Raw genomic sequence first — 21,348 nt, 5'->3', positions numbered from 1 at the left:
CGCGGGACGTGCGGGAGCCCCGGAGCCCGGAGCCCAGCCGGCTCTCTCTGGGTCTCCTGCGGGCAAGGCAGATGGGCAGGCCGGCGGTCTGGGGCCCTGGACCTTGGGACAGTGCAAAAGAGGTGAGCGGGCGAGCTGGTCCCGCGGGCTTTGTCTCCTTGGAGCCCAGCAGCCCGAAGCCCCCAGCCCCCGATGGGGCGCGAGCAAGCGAGAGTGCGCGAGTGCGCACGCACACACACACACACACACACACACACACACACACTCACGCTCACACACATTCCCTAGCTCACTTCCTGCCTGCCTGCCCGCCCTCAGACCCCCACCACGGGGGCAGTGTCTGCATGCTACTGAATCTCACCTGCTTTTTTGAAGGGGAAGGACTGCTGGGAGTAAGGAAGGGGGAGGATGTTACTCGACAAAATTCGTCCCATCTACCGAGTCTGCGAGAGATTCTCGCTGACCCTGGTGGCCTCGGGCCGCCGCGGGCTTCAGAAATGCAGCTCTGTACCGTGGCGCACCGCAAATGCCAAGAATAATTGAATGTGGGCAGAACCGTGCGGAGGGGCCGGGGGCCTAGATCCCGAGGCTCTAGAGAGGGAGCAGAGGTTCTCCTCAGTGATCACTGATCTCTGCCACCACGGATTTTACAGCAGAGCAGGCTGAAGGCCTGGAGAGTGGGAGGGTCTTGCTCAAAGCCATACAGTTAGGTAGGCCCTGAAACCCACGCAGCCCGGCCTTCTGATGGGTTTTTACGTTTGGAAGTAAATCCCCAGACCTTCCTTTTCTATTTTGGGGGCACTTCCCCCAAACCAGAATCCCTTTTGGAGGGGCATGGAGTGCCGGTTATTTCCCGCTTTCTCCAGAACTTGGGGAACCCAGGACAGTTTAAACCTAGTCTTGTCCTTTCTTTCCATTTTCCATTTCTTTCCATTTGGAGATGGAGTGGCTGGATGACCAAGAGGGGTCGAGACGGGAAGGAGATATGGGGTCCAGTTTGGAAGAAATGAGAGTAACAGGGAAGGCACGGAGGAAAGGGGGCCACGGAGCTCAGCAGTGACTTTTCACCACGTACTTCTGCTGGCCCTGGGGAGGAGGCGGGCGGGCGGCCGGGCGTCCCTGTCGGGGCATCAGCCCAGATCCTGGGCTGCCGGCCCCGACCGACGGACAGAGACCGGGGAAGGGGTGACCAAGTCTGCAACGTCACCGAGATACGATGCAGCAGGGGAAGGCCGGGCGGGGGAGGCTCGGCAGGGTTAGCTCGGCGACCCTTCCAGCCCCTCTCCGATTCCAGCTTCCTCCATCTGCGTCCCAGCCTGTGGTTGCCCTGAGATCCCGCGGTCCCCAGGGACTCGGGGTCGGTGTCGGTACAGCTCCGAGGATGAAGTGAAAGGGAAGCAGACCTCTGGACTCGGGAAGCAGGGTTTCTAGAGAGAGAGTCAGCTAGAGTTTCTCTTCTGTCCTGGCCTCCGAGCCGAGCGTCCAGGACGGACCTTCTTTGACGTGGACTCTGCTTTTTCCTCCGTGGCCAGCTCATTCATGCCACCAGCTCTCCCCCAGCTCCCCTCCTCTCCGCCCCCCCACCCCGCGTCAAGGGATCTGAGCTTTAGTTGGTCTAGTCTAGCTTGGAAGGAGAGATATAAAGGCACGAGAGGCTGAAAACCCAAATTAAAATTGGGAAGGAAGGAAGGAAGGCCCCAAACTCTAATGACGAAAGACCCATTCCTTTAAATAGATTTTAAACGTCAAGTCCCCTACTCCACTGGTGTGAGCTGAGAGACAGCAGAGTTGACTTCCAGCTAGACAGTTTTTGTAGCCCACAAAGACGATTGACCGTTTCTAAGGCCACAGAGGCCCGCAGCTAGAGCCCGAACTGCAGAAGCTGGGGACTCCCGGAGTGGTTAGGGCCAGGCACTGAGCTGCATGGTCCTCGGCCTTGGATTTTGGCTCCGCAAAGCGGCAAAGCGTCTTGCTTCCGTAGGATAATTTAGTCGGGAGCTGAGGATGAATTCCATTTGATCAGCTCCTCGGATCCTAAGGTATTAAAATGCCAATAGGTCTAAGCTGGGTTTAACAAGTTTCCAGGGTCAGAGAGTGGGGGAGGGGGTCGGGGGGACTCCTAAAAACTCGACCGAAATTTCCCTGGGAGTAGATTCCAAGAGAGTAAAACTTCTTAACTAGATAAGGACATGTTGGGAACTTCTTAGCACCAAGGAAGTGGGTTTGTTCGGGGGAAACCTCAAAATTTCACCTGAGGCTTCCCCTCCAACCCACCATAGAATAAACAATCCCTTGGAGCTCTATGGGTGTCTTGAAAAAAAAACAGTAACAGAAAATCTGGAGGTGCTCCATGATGTCTCCAAGGCTTCTTTGCCGTGGAGGGGTGTATGGGAATTGTGATAGAGCCAACCTAGTTGTACAGACAGTGCCAAAGACATCCAGGACATCCCCTTTGAAGGGTTAAGGTTCTAAGTAGACCTTAGTCCCAGCCTGGGTGTGGGGCTCAGAGGGGCAGGGTAGGCTCTTCCTCAGGTTCTAGCCACTAAGCTGGTGCTGGACTTGGCACCTCTGGCAGGGCCAGGCCTACACTTAAACAGGCTTACAGCTGGATCAGGGAGGGGGGAACGTTTCCCAGCATGCTTGGCTGTTAATCTTCCAGTCCAACATCAGTCTCCACTTCTGGTGTGGAAGCTCTAGCTTGTTTGTCTGGGCAGGCACAGGGTACAGAGAGGAGGTCAGACAGAAATGAAAGAGAAGCCTTGGGGAGGCTCCTGACACTCTCTGCCTTGGCAAAGGGGGAGCCCCCTGACTGCTGTGCTGGCCTGTACTGGCCTCACACTGCGTCTGGGCAAAGGTGCCTGTTGACAGGATGGATGTGAGAAGATGCAGGGTACTGAGTCCCGGAGCAGACAAGGGGAAGGAGGAGGGCCCTCCCAAAGGGCCTCTTTGCTTCTCCGTTCGAAGGAAGCATGTTCATCCTATCTGGGGCTCTTTGGGAGTCATCTGGGAGGCCTTGAGCACTTCTGAAAACCCTCTTGGGCTGCTGCCAAAGTTCTGTAGAGTGTCCCCAGCACAGTGGGAGCCAGGTACAAGGAGGCCTAGCTGAAGCAGGGGCCCTTGTCCAGTGCCTGCCATCCCTCTTCCCACCACCACCCCTTCCTGGCATCAGCAACAGCATCAGCATCAACTTATGGTGGCTGTCCAGCCTATGGTGGCTGTAGGCCATAGCACCAGGCAGCCAGTCCTACCTAGCCCGGACCCCCATGGGGCCTTGGGCCCTGGAGGCAGAACTGGGAATGGTGGTCATTGCAATACTGACTTCCTGCCTCCCTGGCCCAGGGACAATGGATTGCTCCAATTAAACTCACTAAATTGCTTTAAATATTTCTTTCTGTGTTGATCTGTGATTTCTTTGGTGTGGGCTTAGACATACACACAGTCTCACGGAATTGACTCTCCGAGGGTCACATAGCCAGGATGGGCCTTGAGGTAGGGCTGGAGCTGGCATCTGCCGAACATACACAATGTTCTAAATGGTGACAGAGTGGGGCAGAGCTGATAGAGGTGATGTTACTCTAATCCTTGGAATCCTGTCCTGTCCTTTGGGACCACACATTCTCACTGTCTCTCCAGGCTGGAGGCAGAGCTTAAATTCCGATCGCCCCATCAGAGTTAGAGATGGAGAGAACTCTATCGGATAGGTGATCCAGCCCCACCCCAAGGCCCAGGGAAATGGGTGGGACTAATGAAGGTTCCCTGGGGTGGCAGACAGGATTCTGCTCAGCCTCAGGATTCCATCACTTTTCTCCAAGTGCTTCTTCTCTCCAGAGCTGCCATTGGGTTCTGTTCTGATATTCCTTCTTCCATCTCTGCCTTTTTGAGTTCCGAACTGGTCAAGCTCTTTTGCAAGGTGTCCATTGCTTGGGAAGGGTTTATTCTAAACAGCTGATTCCGACCTTTTAAAATTCCTCTCTGAGAGCTCTAATGTCCAACCCATATTGTGTCTTTTCTATTTAATTTTTTGAATGAACAAAAATACATTTTCTTTCCCTCCCACCTCTGGGGAAAAAAAGAAAACCAAAAACCTTGAAAAACATGCCAAATCAAGCAAAACCCATTCCCACATTGGCTGCACCCAAAATACGGGTTCTTCTCATTCTGCTCACTTCACTCTGCATCGGCTCATACAAGACTTCCCAGGATTCTCTAAAACCAAGGTCTTCATCATTTCTAATGGATTGCATTGTTTTTCAGTTGTCTCTGACTCTTGGTGACTCCATTTGGGGTTTTCTTGGCAAAGATACTGGAGTGGTTTGTATTTTCCTTCTCCAGCTAATTTTACGGATGAGTAAAGGAGGCAGAGAGTAGTCAAGTGACTTGCCCAAGGTCACATGGCTAGCAAGTGTCTCAAGCCAGATTTGAACTCATGAAGATGAGTTTTCCTGACTTCAGGCCCATGGCTCTATCCACTGCACCACCATAATCTGTTCAGCCATTCCCCAAGAGGTGGCTACTGCCTTAGTTTCCATTTCTTTGCAAGCACAAAAAGAGCTGCTATAAATATTTTTGTACACATGGGTCCTTTTCCTCTTTAATCTCTTTGGGTTATAGACTTACTAGAGGAAAACACTGGCTCAAAGGCTATATACAGTGCAGTGACTTTCACAGTTCTACCAACAGTGTATGAGTGTGCCTGTTTTCCAGTGGTCCAAGATTTTTCGTTATCCCTTTTTGGTCAACTTTGCCAATCTGATTAGTGTGAAACAGAACTTTGGGCTTATTTTACTGGGCATTTATCTACTGAGTGATTCTGAATGAATGAACAAACAGCACTTAACTAAGCATCTGGTGCTTAGTTAATTCATAATTCATAATTTTCATTGTATTTACAGCTCCTGGTTTTTTATGAATTTTTTTCATTCTCTGTTGTTTTATTCTTTTCTTAAGTGATAAATTTCTTCCTCCCCTCTTTTGTGTTGTATTATTCTTTAACTTAACTGATTGATCTTATTTCTTATTTTGAAATGGAGGCGGCAACCTTGGCTTAGCTGGGACCTCTTGCTGAAAGCCCTCTTCCTCCTCCCTCAGAACTTCCCAGGAACTGATAACCACCTGCATGTAAGAATTAGACCTGAACCCCTGTGAGTGAGATTATTCACCCAGCTTAGACTCTTATTAACAGTTATTCGGAGAGTTAACAAGTATCTATTAAAAGTGCCTGGCACTGGGGCAGCTAGGTGGCGCAATGAGTAGAGCATCAGCCCTGGAGTGGAGTTCAAATCTGGCCTCAGACACTTGACACAATTACTAGATGTGTGACCTTGGGCAAGTCACTTCACCCCAATTGGTCTGCCTTCCCTCCTCAAAAAAAGTGCCTGGCACTGTGCAGAGTGCAGGGAGATGAAGAAAGGTAAAAACTGTCCCTGCCTTTGAGGAGCTCCTTTTCTAATGGTGGAGACAACAGACAAGGGAGAGAGAGAAGTTGGAGAACTTCAGAGGAAAGGAAGGGACTTTGGGTGGGGCAAGGAGATGGAGAAGGAGGAATGGAAGCCTAATCTTGAAGGAAGCCCAGGAGTCTAGGAGGGAGAGGTAAGAGAGAGAGCAGCCAGGGAAAATGCCCTCAACTAGGTCATGGAGTGGAGTGTCCCATGGATGACAAGGGGGACAGTCATTGGACGAGGTGTCAAAGACAAGCAAAGCTGTCCTGGGCTTCTCAGTCTAGAGTGGGCATTCGGTTCAGCCTCTCATTTGACAGAGGAGGGAACCATTTGGTGACCTGCCCAGGGTTACTCAGGCAGGAAGCATCAAAGGTGGAGTTTGAACCCCATCTGGCTCTCCAGTCAGTCCCCTGGTGCCTGCCCTCACAGCCAGAGCTGTTAGACTTCATTTTACTGCTATGGAAAAGAGGAGGAAATGCAGGCTGCCTTCCCTGCTCCATCGTGAGGATGAGAGAAAGGCTGAGAAGTGAAGTGAGTGCCTCCCATGAACCACAACACAAGATGATTGAGCAGGGAAACCTTCGAACAACTGTGGCTGACAACGCCGGAAGCCCTTGACACATGGAGCAGCCGCTCTGGGCTCACTCCGCAAATCTGCCCTCCGGCTGACAGCCTGGGTTCAGGGAAGACAGCTGGGAAGACTCCTCTTAGGTGTTGGAGGGTTCTGGTACTGCCACAAGCCCCCACCAGTGAACTTCCCATTGATCACCAGCCAGACTTAATTAACCTAGAAAAAGTATTTGCTCATCAAGAAGCCCCTTGATATAATGAATGTATAGAACTACCTCAGAGCCAGGAAGACCTGGGTTTAACTTCCACCTCACCCCTACTCCCACCCAGTGTTCTAGGAAACTATCAAGACAATTCATGGCAGAGGGAGTTTCCTGACCTGGAGTCCCCCATACTGATATCATCAGGGCCAGTCTGTATCCCTACTTATTAAGCAAGAACAGAAATCAGATTAATTTCCTCAGGGATGTTCAGGCCTGTTCTAAATGGGGAGAGGGGAATCATGTAGAGGAAAACTGTAATTCCTCAAAATTGGGGTGAGTCGGGGTTGGACACATTAAAAGGATCAGGCCAGCAGGCAGCTGACGGTGTAGATGTACTTTATTTATCTATTTATGTTTTGTGGGGAGGGAATGGGAAGAGAGAGCTTAATACATGTTTGTTGAGCGAATGAATGACCAATTGACAGTGGAGAGGAGGTCTCCAGCTTGGTCCCAGTTTGGCTTTTTCTTTCTTGGATTTGGGAGAGACTCCTTGAGTCACTTTGTCGGGGAAGATCTGTAGCCAGTACTTCATACAACAGAGGTCAGGGTTTGTGAAAAAAATCATTGCAGATGTATTCCAAGGCATCCTCAACAGTACCAGGTGCTGCACCCTCCTGTAGCTAGTTTTGGAAGTATCAGGGCATGCTTCCCAGAGTAGCACCCAGGGCAGGGGCAGGCTCGTTGGTAGCTCTATGTCTTCTGTGTTTGGGGAAGGCCGGAGCTGGGCACTTCCCATCCACATGGATGCTGGGGCAGGCTTCGTGGTGCCTGGAGATCTCTAGGACCCTCAAAACACCTGTTTAACAATGAGCAGTCTTCTCAGTGACTTGGGGTCAACGCCGGGGGATGTGGCTGGGGTGGCCAGGCTTTGGGCCCTTGTTCTTCCTGGGAGTTATGGAGTGAGGGAGGGGCTGGGGAGGGCAGTTCAGGGTGTAGGGGGATGGGAGCAAGGGAAGTTGGGGGTGAGGGAATCTTGGGGTGGGGGAGTAGGGGTTAGGGAACTAAGGGTAGACGAGCTGGAGTGGGAGGAGCTCTCCTGGCCTTCTTAGAAGGGGATCAGTGGCCAGTTGATGAGCTCCCCCACCCCAGGGGAGGTGGGCCTTCCTGGCAGTCAACCTTATCTGGTTTCAGCATCCACAGACAAACAGCTGCCCAGGAAGGAACCTGCCCTGGTTCCTCTTTTTCGGCCTAAGCCCAGCTTCTGGGAGCATTTGGAGTTTGTATTAACAACACAGGGAAGCCGGAAAAGGGCAAAGGAAATGCTTTGGCTGCCTTTGGGTCTCTGATCTTTCCAGAGGGCTTCGAGGGGGGCCACTCTCAATCTAGGGACCCCGGAGGCTTCTACACTCTTACTGCACCGAGGAGGGACTGAGGCCCTGAGAGCTGAAGTGTTGTGTGTCTGAGGCAGGATTTGAACCCAGGTCCTCAATGCCAAAGGCAGCACATTCTACTATACCCCACTGTGCCTCTACCATGCTGTTCTGTCTGGAGAAAGCTCAGCTCTCCTTTCTGCTGATTGGGGTTTTCTCTGCATGGGAAGTCTTAGACCTACATACACAACTCAGAAGAAGAGAGGAGGGAGAGAGAAGCAGAGACAGAGAGACAGAGAAAGAAAGATTCCTCTGGAGGGGGAGGGGGGCTTATTCCTAATGGCACAGAAACCATAAGCACTAGCACTTAGGAAGCACCAGCTGTATGCAAAACCCCAGGCTCCACTCTGGGAAAGGGACAAAGTCCAAAGAAGACTCTGCCCTTGAGAAACTTTGAATCTAGCTGGGGAATAAGATAGAAAGGAAAGATAAGGAGAGAAGTGGAACCCCAGTGACCTGAGATTCCCTTTTACTGACTGAGCAATCAGGGAAGGCTTCCTGGAAGAGGTGACATTTGGTCAGGGCCTCATACTAGCCTGGGGCACTGAGGATCTAGGGTCCTGTGAACTGGCAGGGGCATACTGAGGAGTTTGTGAGGCCAGCCCTGGTTTCTCTGGTCACACTGGTTGCTGACTCATGTGAGTCCATCTGACTCTGGGCTAGTTCTGGAGGAGCCCAAAGTCTCTCTAGGCTTCAAAAGGATGAGGTGGTCAGGACTCTGGGGCCTGAGCCTGGATCTATCTCAGGGCTTTTCCTTCACTTTCCCTCCCTGGAAACCCTTGGTGGCAGCCTGGTAGAGACTTCACATGGATGATAACCTAGCGAAGTGTCCAGAAATTAAAGGAACACTCTCCTAAAAGACTGATGTCCATCAAAGGGAAAACTCCATTCAGTAGCAATAGAAAGGATGGGCTAACAATTATACGGAGCTCTGAGGGAAGGACTGTCTCATCCCTGTTTGAGTCCTCCAATCCAGCCCAGCACCAGACCATTCACTTGCATGCTTTAATGGAGGCAGGAGCCAGGGAGCCCAGAGCCCACTGGGGCAGCCACCTTCTGAAGGTCTTTGGGCCAAGTGTCTAACCCACTTCCCTGGGACTGGTGAAGGTTGTTCCTGTTCTCAGATCCCCTTCCTGGCCCTTCAGAAGGAGGGCAGCCTGGCCAGAGGGCTGCATGCCCCTCAGTCAGGCACCTTCGGACTCTCTGGGGTAGCTTCTGAGGCCAGCCACAGGTAGACAAAGAGGAACCATGCCTCCATGGGATGGGCAGGGTGGGGAGGGATGTTCCTCCTTGGCTTGTTCTGGCCAAGGGAAGCTGGCTGCTCTTAGGCAATGGCAGAGGAGTGTCTGCAACCAGGCTGCTGTAGCTTGGGTCAATCCTCTCTGCCAGCCAGTCAGATGGCCTGTGTCCCTGAAAATTTCCCTCTGCAAGGCCCCCACTGATGACCCAGGCCAGGTGTTTAGTCCCCCATTAAGAGCTGGCTGTGCTCAGAGACAGAAAGACACGAGTTCAAATCTAGACTCAGATACTTCGTGGGTAGGTCACTCAAGTTAAGTCACTGAACTTGTTTGCCTCATTTTCCTCAATTGTAAAACGGGCACCTACCTCTTAGAGTCACTGTCAGGATCAAATGAGATATTTGCAAAATGCTTAGCACAGTGCCTGGTGCATAGAAGGCACTTAATCCATGTCTGTTTCCTTCCTTCTCTTTACATCCTGATTTTAATTGTGTTCTTCATCAACACCATGGCATATAGTAGGTGCTTAATAGATGTTTATTTTCTCCCTTCCTTTCCTCCCTCCCTCCATTCCTTCCTTCCTTCCTTTCTCACTCCTTCCTTTTCTCCTTTCCTTCTTTTCTCTCTTCCTTTCCTTTCTCCTCCCTCTCTGTCCCTTCCTTCCTTCCATAGAGCTTACTACTTAAGTAAACCGTAAGCTAAAGCTAAGCTTTAGCCTTTTGGGTCTTCAATATGATTATGGATGACAAAGAAGAGATTTCCTGTTTCAGAAAAAAAGGGAAAAAAAAAACACCAAAAAGCCTTATGTGGGTTCTGCTTTCATGAAATACCATTCTGTTGAGTTGGAAATAAACACAGCCAGTCAGAAGCATATAGACTCAAGTTTTCCTGTATTCAAGAGCCACATGCAGCTCCTGGAAAAAGGGAGGGAGGGAGGGAGAAGGGGGCCTGATCCTGGGATGTCGGCACAGATAAAAGGAGTTTCTGAGTGGCCTCAGTTCCTCTTTAAAATGGACTGGTTGGGCTTCAGCACTTTGAAAGTCCCCCAAGGACTCAGTTTGAGGAGGTTGCCTTGGCTGCATACCACTTCCCTGAACTTGACTCCATGGTCTAAACTGGCTGTGGATGGAGCACTGACTGGATATTTGTAAAACGTGTGTGTGTGTGTGTGTGTGTGTGTGTGTGTGTGTGTGAGAGAGAGAGAGAGAGAGAGAGAGAGAGAGAGAGAGAGAGAGAGAGAAACAAGGGGGTCTCAAGGCCACAGAGTGAAGCCACCATGGCAGAGTGTTTATAAAGCAATGATAGAGACGAAGGGAGAAGACAGTGAAGGGATGGGAACCAAGGACTTGCAAGGCAGGATTGCGGGAAACCTCTCCTGCCAGAGGGGTCCTCGTTAAACCCAAGAGGTTTCTATACTGTACAACCTGGAGCTCTTGGCACTTTGGTATGTCTTTGCTGATTCCTCAGGACTGAACTCCCAGTTCAGTTGCTTGGAGAATCTGGCACTATGTTGTTCCAAACTGAAGGGCAATAAATGGCTGAATAGTTACTTTAACGAGCATTAGCATTCTAATGATAACTTGCATTTTTAGCAAATGACAACAAAGAATTCTGAAGAGTCCGAAACTCTTTGTGGATGCCGCCATTGAACCTTGACCGCCCTCCCGGGCCCTGCTGCGTGCCCTCGGACACTGATTCCTTTGGGGGAGGGTCGTGGGCACCCACACCCCAAGCCAACCTCTGTTGGAGAGTGCTCAGCCTCTTGTCTGCTCAGAGATGGGGTGCTAGTGACAAACACGTCTGGGATTCTGAAACAAGAATGCATCCTCTCTGGGGTTTGGAATTCCGTTCCTTTAACACGTCAGAACAAGACATGATTTAATGTCGGCAAATCCACGTAGCAAATGAGAGGTCTGCTCCTCCTCCCTGCTCTCACCCTTCCCCTCAGCTCCCAGCTGACCTACTGCCCCTTTGTGCTCAGAAGCTTCCTCCAGCCGAGGGAAGAGTGATGGATACTAGGACTGCAGCGTGCGTGCCCTTTCTTCTGCCCCTCCCCTGGTACTAATGGACTTAGGGGTGACTCCCGGGCCCCCATTCCATGCTGAGGGCATGGAAAGGCTGTGCTCCGTGAATGGCGGAGGAGTTTCTACATGGTCCAAAATTTATCAACAACTCTGCTTTTGTATCATCTAGATTCCCCCCTGAATCCCACCCTCTTCTGTCTCCCAGACAACGAACCCCTAGAATAACGAATTTTTCAAAAAGGGGGGAGGAAATTCAATAAAACCCACTAATACAACGACCAATTTGACATGATATCCCCCACCCCCAGCAGTCTGTATGTAAAGAATAAACAGGCTTGTTGATTCACCGACCATTTCATATATATTAAATATATTAAACACTTTGTGGATAAAACTTGGCTTGTATCATTCCTGTAGGGCTCTGAGACACTAGGGATGGGGTGCCCTCCTTACCCCAAAGGAGGCACAGGCCATACTCAGAGAAACCAGGGTTTTGCCAAGTTCTTGACCTGCATGGTCTTATATGACCCTCTGGGCAAGTTAAATCAAGTCAGCAAACATTTATTAAGCACCCGCTGTATGCCAGGCATCGTGCTAAGTGCTGGGAATGCAAAGAAAGGCAAAAATAGTCGTTGCCCTCAAGGGGCTCCCAGTCTAAAGAGGCAGGCAGCAGACAAACAACACACAAGGTGTAGACGGGATCAATCGGAGATAATCTTGGAGGGAAGGCACGAACATTAACTTTGTTCTGTCTTTAAAAAGAATATATTTTTGTATCAGAAAAATCGTGGTGCAGATTTAAGGTTTAATAGCTGAGAACTGCACTAAGACTTTGAAATATGCCCAGTGTGGTAACAGCAAAAATCTCTAATAACAATTAGTCCTAGCTGGCACATTTCACCCAAACCCAGAGTTTAAAGAACACAAATGATCAAATACTGTCTGACCTGTTCTCCCCATCACTTGCTCTTGTACATTTCTATACTAGCTTGGGGCAGGGGCGGCATCATGGAGAACAAAATGCTGGACCTGGAGTCAAGGAAACCTGAGTTCTAATCTAATCCGAGAACGCTACTGGTTATGAGACCCTGGGCAAGTCACTTAACCTCTGTTTGCCTCAGTTTAATCATCTGTGAAATGGGGACAAGAAAAGCACTTACCATGAAGGGTTATTGGGGAATCAAATGAGAGAACTGTAAAGTGCTTAGTACAGTACCTAGCACACAGTAGGTGCTTAATAAATGCTTGTTTCGTTCCTTCTTTCTGTCTTTTCTTCCCTTCCTTTTCTCCTTTCCTTTCCTTCTTTCCCTCCCTTCCTTCTATCTTTCCTTCTCTCCCTTCCTCCCTCCATCTGTCCTTCCACTGATGTTGGGTCTCATTCTGTCATTTATATCAGGATTCCGAAGCTTACATCCTTTCTGTACTGTCCAATCAGGCCTGAACTAGAAGCCATCTAGCTAAATCTGGAGTTTTCGAGGCAACGGTCCCATGAGGTACGTGTCATCATCACCCCCATTTTGCAGATGGGACCAGCAGGAACATCTGCACCCAACAAGGCCTGACCCTAATCAATGCTCTCTGCCAACTTCAGGGGCCCGTGGTCCTCCCTCCCAGTAACCTATTCCCCCACAACCATTCAGGCCTGGCCCTGCTACTTCTACCACAACTCTGGGAGACAGCTTCCCTGTCTATCACTGCAATAACTTTTCACTAGTCATTGAGAAGAAAACTGCTCACAGTATGCTCTTCACGTTCTCTCCTTTCCAATCCCCAGCCTGTCCCCCATCCATGTCCCAATCCAAGCCTGCTCAGCCCTTCCCCAGTGCCCTGAATGCACGTCCACAGTGGACCAACTTCCTTCATCTTGGAGTCTGCCCACCTCTCTGCTTCCTTCCCAATGGCACTACAGGCCCTATGGCCTCTCTTCCCCAGCATGGCTGCACCCAGTCCACCATGAGCCACATCCTGTACCTAGGGGATTCCCCAAAGTTTTGCCCCACACCTTCCTCTTCCCCTACTCGCTCTCTAGGTGTAACCAGGATCTCCATGCAGACCCTCACATGTATATATCCAGCTCCAGGCTCTCTCCTGAGCTCACACCCTGCCATCACCCACTGCCTACTGGACATTTCAAACATCTCGGAGATGTCTTATACGCAACATGTCTAAAACTGAAGTCATTACCTTTCTTTTTTAATTTTTTTTTGTTTTCAAAGATCAGCCTTCTCTCCCTCCTATCCCTGCCTCCATTGAGAAAGTAAGAAAAACAAAATTCCTTGTCACAAACATGTCTAGTCAAGCAGAACAAATTCCGACATTGGCCCTGTCCAAAGAAAACATTTCTCAGTCTCCACTGAGTCTGTCAGCTCTGTCAGGAGGCGGGCAACTTGTTTACAAGCTCTCCTGCATCCAACCCCTTCTCTAAGCTCACACAAGCCCCTAGCCCCCTTGGCTCAGCCCCTGCCCCTTTTAGTGAGATTACAGCTTTCTTGTGGGTCTCCTGGCCTCAAGTCCCTCCCCTCTGGAGCCTGTCCTTCACTCCACTCTGAGATCTTCCTAACATGTGTCTGAGCTGACCACTCTCCTCTTCGATGTCTCCATTTAGCTCTGAAAGCCCTGACTTCCCTTTCTAGCCACATTCATTGGATACGATTTCCTTTCCCATACTGGGAAGCAGCCAAACCTGCCTTCCTTCTGTTCCTCCCCCATCTTCAGGCCTTTGCACTGGCCAACCAGTCTGCCTGGAATGCCCTCCCTCCTGAGGAATCCCCCTCCTCCTTTCAGACTCGGCTCCAGCTGGGTCTGTGGCATGAAGCCTTTACTGGACCCATGGCCAGCACCCGCCTGCCTTCCCGAGCATCCTCAGCTCCATCCACTTTGTATGCACTTGTGTTTATTAGTTTTATTTTATGCTGTATGTATTTTCATATGGATTTGTCATCTCCTCTATTAGAATGTAAGTTCACTGCAAACAGGGATAGATTTGCTCATTGTGCTTGCATCCCTAGAACCTGGTACAGTGCTTGGCACGTAGTGGGTGCTTGGTCAATACTTGTTGGGCCATTATTGACTTGCCCAGGGCCACTCAGCTTCTAAGTGCCAAGGGTAGACCATCCTGGCTCCATGACCAGGACTCTGGCCACTAGCCATTGACCCTCTAAGACCTGTGTGGTAGCTGTACCTCAAGAGGAGCTCTACCCCAGGCCATCGGAAAACTCCTGATGGTACCAGGCCAGTTTTGCGATCAGTCACTTCCTCCATCAACAAGCATTATCTGAGCACCTACTATGTGCCCAGCACTGTCATAAAGACCCTATTTGCTTGAAGCAAGCATGGCCTCAGGGGACTGAACAGTTTGCCTTAATCTGAACAGACATCCTGGGTATTGGTATTGGCCCAGGACACTGTGGGCAGTGGGCACATGCTGATGCCTGGAGTTATTCACTGGCTTGTGCCAGAAGGTAAAGTCCAGATGGGGCCAGAGAAAACAGAGGGGCCAGAATGCAAAGGAAACTTTTGTTCCCTTCAGAGACGCAGGCAGCCATTTGTCACTGTTTGTTTTATCTTCCCAGACACAAGGGAAATCCAGACAGTGCTGTCTGCCCCACAGATCTGGCTCCTTTAGGGCTACTAGACACCCTGGCACTGAGGAGGACCTGGCCCCCTGAGACCAGAAGTGCTGCTGCAGCCCCTGGGGGACTGATTTCAACCCTCAGACCTATCAGTGAGGAAACCCGGCCAACACCAAATCCTCTAACAAGCCAGCACTCACCCCGCCCCTTCCAACTCCTCCTCTTCTTTGTCCCCCCTCCCCACTCCCTACCCCCGCCCCCGGTCCTGGTCTGCACTGAGGAAGGTCCATCTCTTGCCCCCAGTAAGGTCCAGGCTATCCCTTCTCAGAGCCCATGAATTGTCTGCCCTGCTGGAGTCACCAGCCCCCTCTTCAGCCCGTCCCTAAGCTTTCTAGGAAACACTTGTTTCCTGGCAGATTAAGGGGAAATCTGGCTCCATGGTCTACTTAACCAGCTCGATTCAGTAAACATCTATGGACCTGTTCCCTTCGTCTCTCGGATGGAGTCAGTGGTTGTTGAGGGGCACGTGGTGTGGGAAGAATGAGTGGAATGTGGCCTATTTGTCAAGAGGTTCGCTTTCTCCAGAGTCCAGGAAGGCAGAGGGAGAGACCCTGCTTCTCCCTCCTCCCCTGGCTTGGATTTCTCTGCCGCTCATTGGAGGCTGCCTCCTTGAAGGCTGGGATAGCTAGAGCCTGCCCTGCTGCCACCATCTGCTCATGGTGAGCTCCCCTCCCATTGTCTTTTTCCTTTGAAGTTAGCTGGCCTCGTACTTGGTAGTGGCTTTTTAAAGCCAACTTGACCACACAGGATCTGGTGGTATCCCCAGCCCCAGAGCCACTGGCCTGCCTAGTTGTAAATGTCCAAGAGGCAGCTCATGAGAAAGAGACTGGGGCCAGAGAAATAGAGCAGGAGTCATCTACGTAGAGATGATAATGGAATCCATGGGAGCAAAATCCTTATACCTTTCTGAGAGAAAGGAAGGAAGGAAGGAAGGAAGGAAGGAAGGCAGGCAGGCAATAACAGAGGAAGGGAGGAAGAAAGGAAGGAAAGGGAAAAAGGAAATAAGAGGGAGGGAAGAAGGGATGGGAGGAAAAAAGGAAAGGGAGTGAGGAAGGAAAGAGAGGAAATAAAGAAGAAAATAAGAGAGGAAAGAAGGAAGGAAAAAAGGAAACAAATGGAGAAAATAAGTATTTCTTAAGTGCCCACTATATGCGGCACTATGATAAGGGCTTTACAACCACCATCTCATCTGATCCTCTTGGGATCCTGTGGGAAGCTGGTGCTATTCTCATCCTCCTTCTATAGTTGAGGAAGATGATCCAGCTAGGGGTGAGGTCCCTTGCCCAGGTCACACAGCCTATTAGGGCCTGACCTCAGGTCAGTGTGACTCCAGGCCCTGAGACACCAGCTGCCTTAGGCAGAGAGCGTGCAAGCTCATCTGACTTCCCCGAGCACCCTCCCACCCATGTGCTGGGCAGCCTCTTTGCCAGTCTTGCATTCTTCGAGTCTAGAAGTGCTGGAGATCCTCCAGTGCTGCCCTCTGGCCATTGTTGCCCAGGGAGCTTCTTGCTAACAGGGTTTAAGTGCCTAGGATTCCTGGCTGCCGGCCCCCCGCCCTCCCCCACGGTATCTTTTAGGACAAAGGAGCCAGGACTCTCATGGGACTGAGGCACTGTGGGCACCTCAGGGCACAGGCCCAGCTACATAAAAGCCACACATTTTAACATGTGATCGATGTATTACTGGGTGATCCAGGAGCATTTCTGGGTTTTTAATCAAGCATGCCAAAACTGCACCATGAAGTCAAAGCCAGAAGGAGACTGTATCCTACAACATCGTGAAATTCCATCTTGTGTCATTTGGTGAGGGCAATCATTCCTCCAGGACGGCCATGATCGCTGTGGTCCCTTGGTGGGTTTAGGGACCCAAACCACAGACTGAGTCTGAGACTGGGCCCACGCACCCCAGGCCCGATCCTGATGGTGGCCTCATTACATGGAGACCTAGGGGCCCTGCATTTACCAGACAGAAAATAGACATCAGGAAGGAAGGAGTTCTCATGCCCCAGGTGTGTGTGTGGGGGCCGGAGTCACAGCTTAGCTCAAGGCTTGGAGGGGCCCCGTGGCTCAGGCAGGAGGGGAGACAGGTCTTTCTGAGGCCAACCTGGGACGCTCTGCCCTTCATCAAGGCTCTATCACTCAGGGGAGGCAAAACGAGAGCCCGTCCCCCCGCCCCGACCTGCCCAACATCACAGAACTACACAATGAGCATGTATGTTTCTGTTTTCTAACTTTGAATTTTAAGAAGTCCTCCCATCCCACTCGGCTGGTGCTGTATCTACTCACAGGGCTTTGTCATCGAACATTTCTTTCCCATCACCAAGAGAAATCAAATCTTCCTGCTCATTTCATTTTCGTTTCAGATTCCGAAGTGGGGGATGATTCTACTTAGATTCATTAGCCCAACCTTGATTAGGCTCTTCCGCAGCCCATCCCTCCCATTAGAATCACCAAATGAAGATTTCCTCAGCTCCCTACTACCCGATCAAGCTTCCTGACAACACACACCGGCTCCCTGGCCTCCCGCCCTGAGCAGTCCCTGCTATATCTTGGCCAGGTCATCTTTTAGCCAGTCTGCAATCATGGTGGCCATTTCCTGGCTGGAAGATAGGATGAAGGCATGGCTGATGCCCTTCTCACAGAGCTTAATGTCGCCGCTGGGAAAATCCTTCTTAATATCTTCATAGAATTGGACTGGGCACCATAAGTCTGAGGCTCCATAGTAAAAGGTCAGCTAAAAGAGCAAGAGAAGAATGTGGGGTCAGAAGCTATTCCCCCTTGACTAAACGTAAGACCACGCTGTGCAGGCTCTGTGGCCTGAGGACAGGGGTTGGCCGGCTGGTTTGGGGGTTAATTTCAATGGTGCCCCCAAGTTGAGAGGGCTTGGTACCTGACAAGAAAGCCCCTCTACAGCACCCCCACCAACAAGGGGACAGTCAGCTTTTATTGGGGACCCCCAGGAGGGCAACTCACTCCTGCTCCCAAGGCAGTCCCATCTCTCCCATTTTTACAGTGCCCCTGGGCCAAGCACAGGGGAGACCAGGAAAAATACCAAAGGTAGTCTCTGCCCTCAAGAAGGTTCAGGGCAGATTGGCTGGTCTGGGGAAGGAGAGGGCATGAGGGAATGCGGGATCGGGAAGGGCTTCCTGTAGGAGGCAGCACCTGAGCTGAGCCACGTATGCAGTCCTTGGCTTTACAGATGATCTCATTTGATCCTGACAATGATGCTGGGAAGTTATTATTATCTCTATTTTAAAATTACTTATGACTTAATTTTAATTATTATATTATTTCTTATTATCATCCCTATTTTACAGATGAGGAAACAGGCCCAGAGGTTCAGTGGCTTTGTGACTGTCATGAAGTCCAGCCCTGTGTCACACTGTCTTATTCCCAGGGGTACAAGTGAGGCAGGAGGGCGCAATCATACTGGGCAGAGATTGAGATGCAGAGTGGAGCCATCTGTATCTGATCTCAGAGGAAACAGGAGCTTTTATAGGCTCTTGAGGGCATGGAATTGACAGCAGCAGGAGGGAGAAAGCAAGCATTTTTTAAGCACTTACTATGAGGCACTCTGGAAACATGCTGCCCTCAAAAAGCTGACCTTCTAATGGGGGAAGACAACCCACAAAAGGGGCTGAAAGGGGGAAGAGATGGGGGGGTTCCTAAGCCAGGAACGAGGCCAGGAGGAGAGCATTGGACAGATGCAGGCTGAGGATGGTGCTGAAGGGACAGAGGCTGCTCCAGGAGGAAAGCACCAAGAGCCTACTTGGCAGAGGGACACTGGGGGAGGGGGTCCGGGAGGGCAGCAAAGGTTGGTTCTGACCCTGGGGAGGGCTCACTGTGGCCTCTCACCCAGTATGGTGCTGTCTGGCCTGTCTAGGCTCTCCTGGATTTCTACGCCCCCCCCCAAAGCAGACCACCCATGGTGACATCCATGCTGTGCCCCACCCCCCAGCTCCTTCCCTGATGCGCTTGAGCATCCACAGTGATCCCAAGGCCAAAGTCCTCCTGTTTCCTCCCTGCCTCTTGGGGGGTACTAATCATCACTGGTGGTGCATTATTCTGATCAAAATGTGGAGAGAGTAAGACTCATGCTTTTGCGGAGGGACTGGGAAATAACTGTGGAAGGATAAATCTTTACCGAAAGGATACAGCGCAGGGCTATCTTTTCTATCCCTGGGAAGCTTCCGGCACAAAGTTCGGTCCCCTTTCCCTATCAGGCTGCCAGGACACTCGCTTGTGGCCAAGACCCCAGCAGGGTGGCTCGTGGCCATCAGCTCTGGCTTGGGCAGCATATCAGACTTTCTGGAGATGGGGGACTCTCAAGACCTCTTAGAGAAAGCTTCTCTGTCTGCCAGCCGAGGATGGACAACCTCTGGTGGTCAGTGTGAACGGACCAGCCTTTGGAAACAGCTTCAGAAGGACCCAGCCCTTGAGGTGGCCCTGGCTTGGGACCAGGATGTGGCAGCCATCATTTAAAATTTATATTCTGACACTTCCGGCAATATCATAAGAGTAAAACCACGAAGTCCACCCAGGCCCCTAGCTCTCAGCTCTTCTGGACAGGGGGTACGGGGAGAAGAAATGCAGCCACCGAGCTTGAGGTGTGCCAGGCAGGCCTAGGCTGAAAATGGAGCTGGGCTGTCAACCCAGAATGAAACCTGGACAGTTTCTTTTCTTTCTTTCTCTTCTATTTTTAGACATTTTTTATTTAAAGTTTTGAGTTCCAAATGCTGTCCCTCCCTCCCTCCCTGAGGTGGTAAGCAATCAGCTATATATAATATATATATAATATATAATATATCAGCTATATATAATATATAATCAGCTATATATAATATATATCAGCTATATATATATATATATATTCATGCTGGACACAGTTTCTTAAATGTGAAGCCAGGAGAGGTGTCAGATCCAGTCTCCATGGTGGGGAACATTCCAGTTCACGTTATCATTTAGAGACCAAAGAAGCTATTAGAGAAAGCTGGAGCCTCAGGATGGCGAAGGCGGCCATATTCTGAGCCAATGGAGGCTCAGCTGAAGGAACTGGGGACGTTGAAGCTGGAGAAGGCCAAAAACAGTATTTTGTCTTTGATTCTGGAGGCCATAGGGAGTCTCTGGAGGTTATTGAGGAGGGGCTGACACAGGCCAATCCTGTCTTTCAGGAAAATCACTTTGGTGGCTGAATGGAGGGCGGACTGGCATGAGGAGAGACTTGGGGCAGGCAGACCCTCCCACAGGTTATTCCAAGAGTCTGCAATCCAACAGAAAGTCCCCTCCTTGGAATTCAGAGCTCCTTCCTACCTTTCCTGTCTTCTTATGCCTTCTCTAACTCCACAGACTCTGCAGTCCAGAGACAATGGCCTCCTCGGGGTTCCTTGAACAAGACCCGTCATCTCCAGACTTGCCATTTTCTCTGGCTAGACTTCTCTCCCTCCTCATCTCTGTCCTGGGCCTCCCTGGCTTCCTTCAAATTCGGGCTAAGGTCCCATCTTCCACAGGAAGCTTTTCCAGATCCCTCCTCAATGCTAGCGGATTCCCTGTTCTGTCTATGGCTAATCTAAGCATAGTCATTTGTACGTCACCCCCTCCCTCTCATTACAGTAAGCTCCTTGAAAGCAGGCACCATTTTTTAAACTAATCTTTGCATGCCCAATGCTCAGCACTGTGCTTGGCACACAGTAGGAGCCAAATAAGTGCTTGCTGACTTACTGTGATGCAGAGATAATGAAAACCACAGAAGCAGACAGAGAGGAGGAAGAGGCCAGAGACAGGTCCTTGCTTCGTAAGTGGGAGGCGGACAACAACCCAGCTGAGTCTAAGAGCAAGTGACCAACAGGGAGAACAGCAGGACGCAAAGCAAGGAAGAGGAGACAGCAGGGGGTGAGCGACGGCACCAGAGTTGGGGAGGACCAGCTCCAGCAGGGTGAGGAGTGAGAACAGGCCTTGGGATCTGGCAGCTCCATCACTACCAGGGACGCTGGAGATGAGCTTCTTTTCACTGGTGGGGACAGAAGCTGGGCTGCAAGCGGCTGAGGAGCACCTGGGTGAAGAACCCATGTAGGTGACCCTTCCTGGGCATTTGTCCAAGATAAAGAATGAGGCAGGGAACTGAAGGCGAGAGATGTGTGGGACCCCGGGCATGGCAGCAGGTGACCGTCTGGGGACAAGAGGCAGGAAGAGCCTGATCTGGACAAGGACAGGGTCTGATGCTGGCTCAAGGCCAGGCCAAAAGAAGCAGAGAATGGAAGACAATGAAGAGGGAGCTGAGGACTTCTGACTTCTAGTTAACAAAGGAGAGGGATGGTAAAGGAGCAGGGCATACTGGGGCTGTGGCGGGAACAGAGCAGGTCTGAGGCAACTCCCTTGGGGAGTCCACTAAGAGAAGGTGGGGAGTGTATAGCTGGACTCGAGCCTCTCCGGAGCCTTGGCCTGAAGGAACAATGATGTGAGGAGCTGGTGTCATAGCTGGCACCTGGAGGGCGTGGTGAGCGAGCTGTAGCTGGCACCTGGAGGGCGCGGTGAGCCGTGCAATGGGCCTTCATTTGGCAAATCGACCTCTTGAAGGCAGAATGTCAGAGTGCGGGGGGGGGGGGGGGGGGGGAGGGGGGAGGGAAGGCTGACTGACTTGCCTGGATGTGTCAGAATCCAGGGCCCATGGGAGCTCCCTGCCCAAGGAGACCTTGCCCCATGGACACGCCGAATACACACAAGACCGCCATCAGACTATGAGCTGAATGTGGGACAAAGGGCTTCCACAGGTGGCCCCCAGCAGACAGACAGAAGGGGCAGCTGGCTGAGGGAGGAG

The 21,348-nt window shown here is 51.0% G+C and overlaps 1 protein-coding gene across 3 annotated transcripts in view; it reads right to left on the bottom strand.

The window, feature by feature from the left end:
* Positions 1-16,193: 16,193 nt before the first annotated feature.
* The window catches only part of LDAH (lipid droplet associated hydrolase), an 81,132-nt gene continuing 75,977 nt past the window's right edge, over positions 16,194-21,348 (bottom strand). For all 3 annotated transcript variants that reach the window (XM_036752662.1, XM_036752663.1, XM_036752664.1), the window contains exon 7: positions 16,194-17,268. In XM_036752662.1, coding sequence (XP_036608557.1) covers positions 17,077-17,268 — 192 coding nt within the window. In that variant the 3' untranslated portion in view covers positions 16,194-17,076. The remainder of the gene's footprint in view (positions 17,269-21,348) is intronic.

This window comes from Trichosurus vulpecula, chromosome 3 (genome assembly GCF_011100635.1).
Source record: "Trichosurus vulpecula isolate mTriVul1 chromosome 3, mTriVul1.pri, whole genome shotgun sequence".
NCBI lineage: Eukaryota > Metazoa > Chordata > Mammalia > Diprotodontia > Phalangeridae > Trichosurus > Trichosurus vulpecula.
The sequence above is the reverse complement of the archived record's forward strand: the minus strand, read 5'-3'. Positions and strand labels throughout refer to the sequence as shown.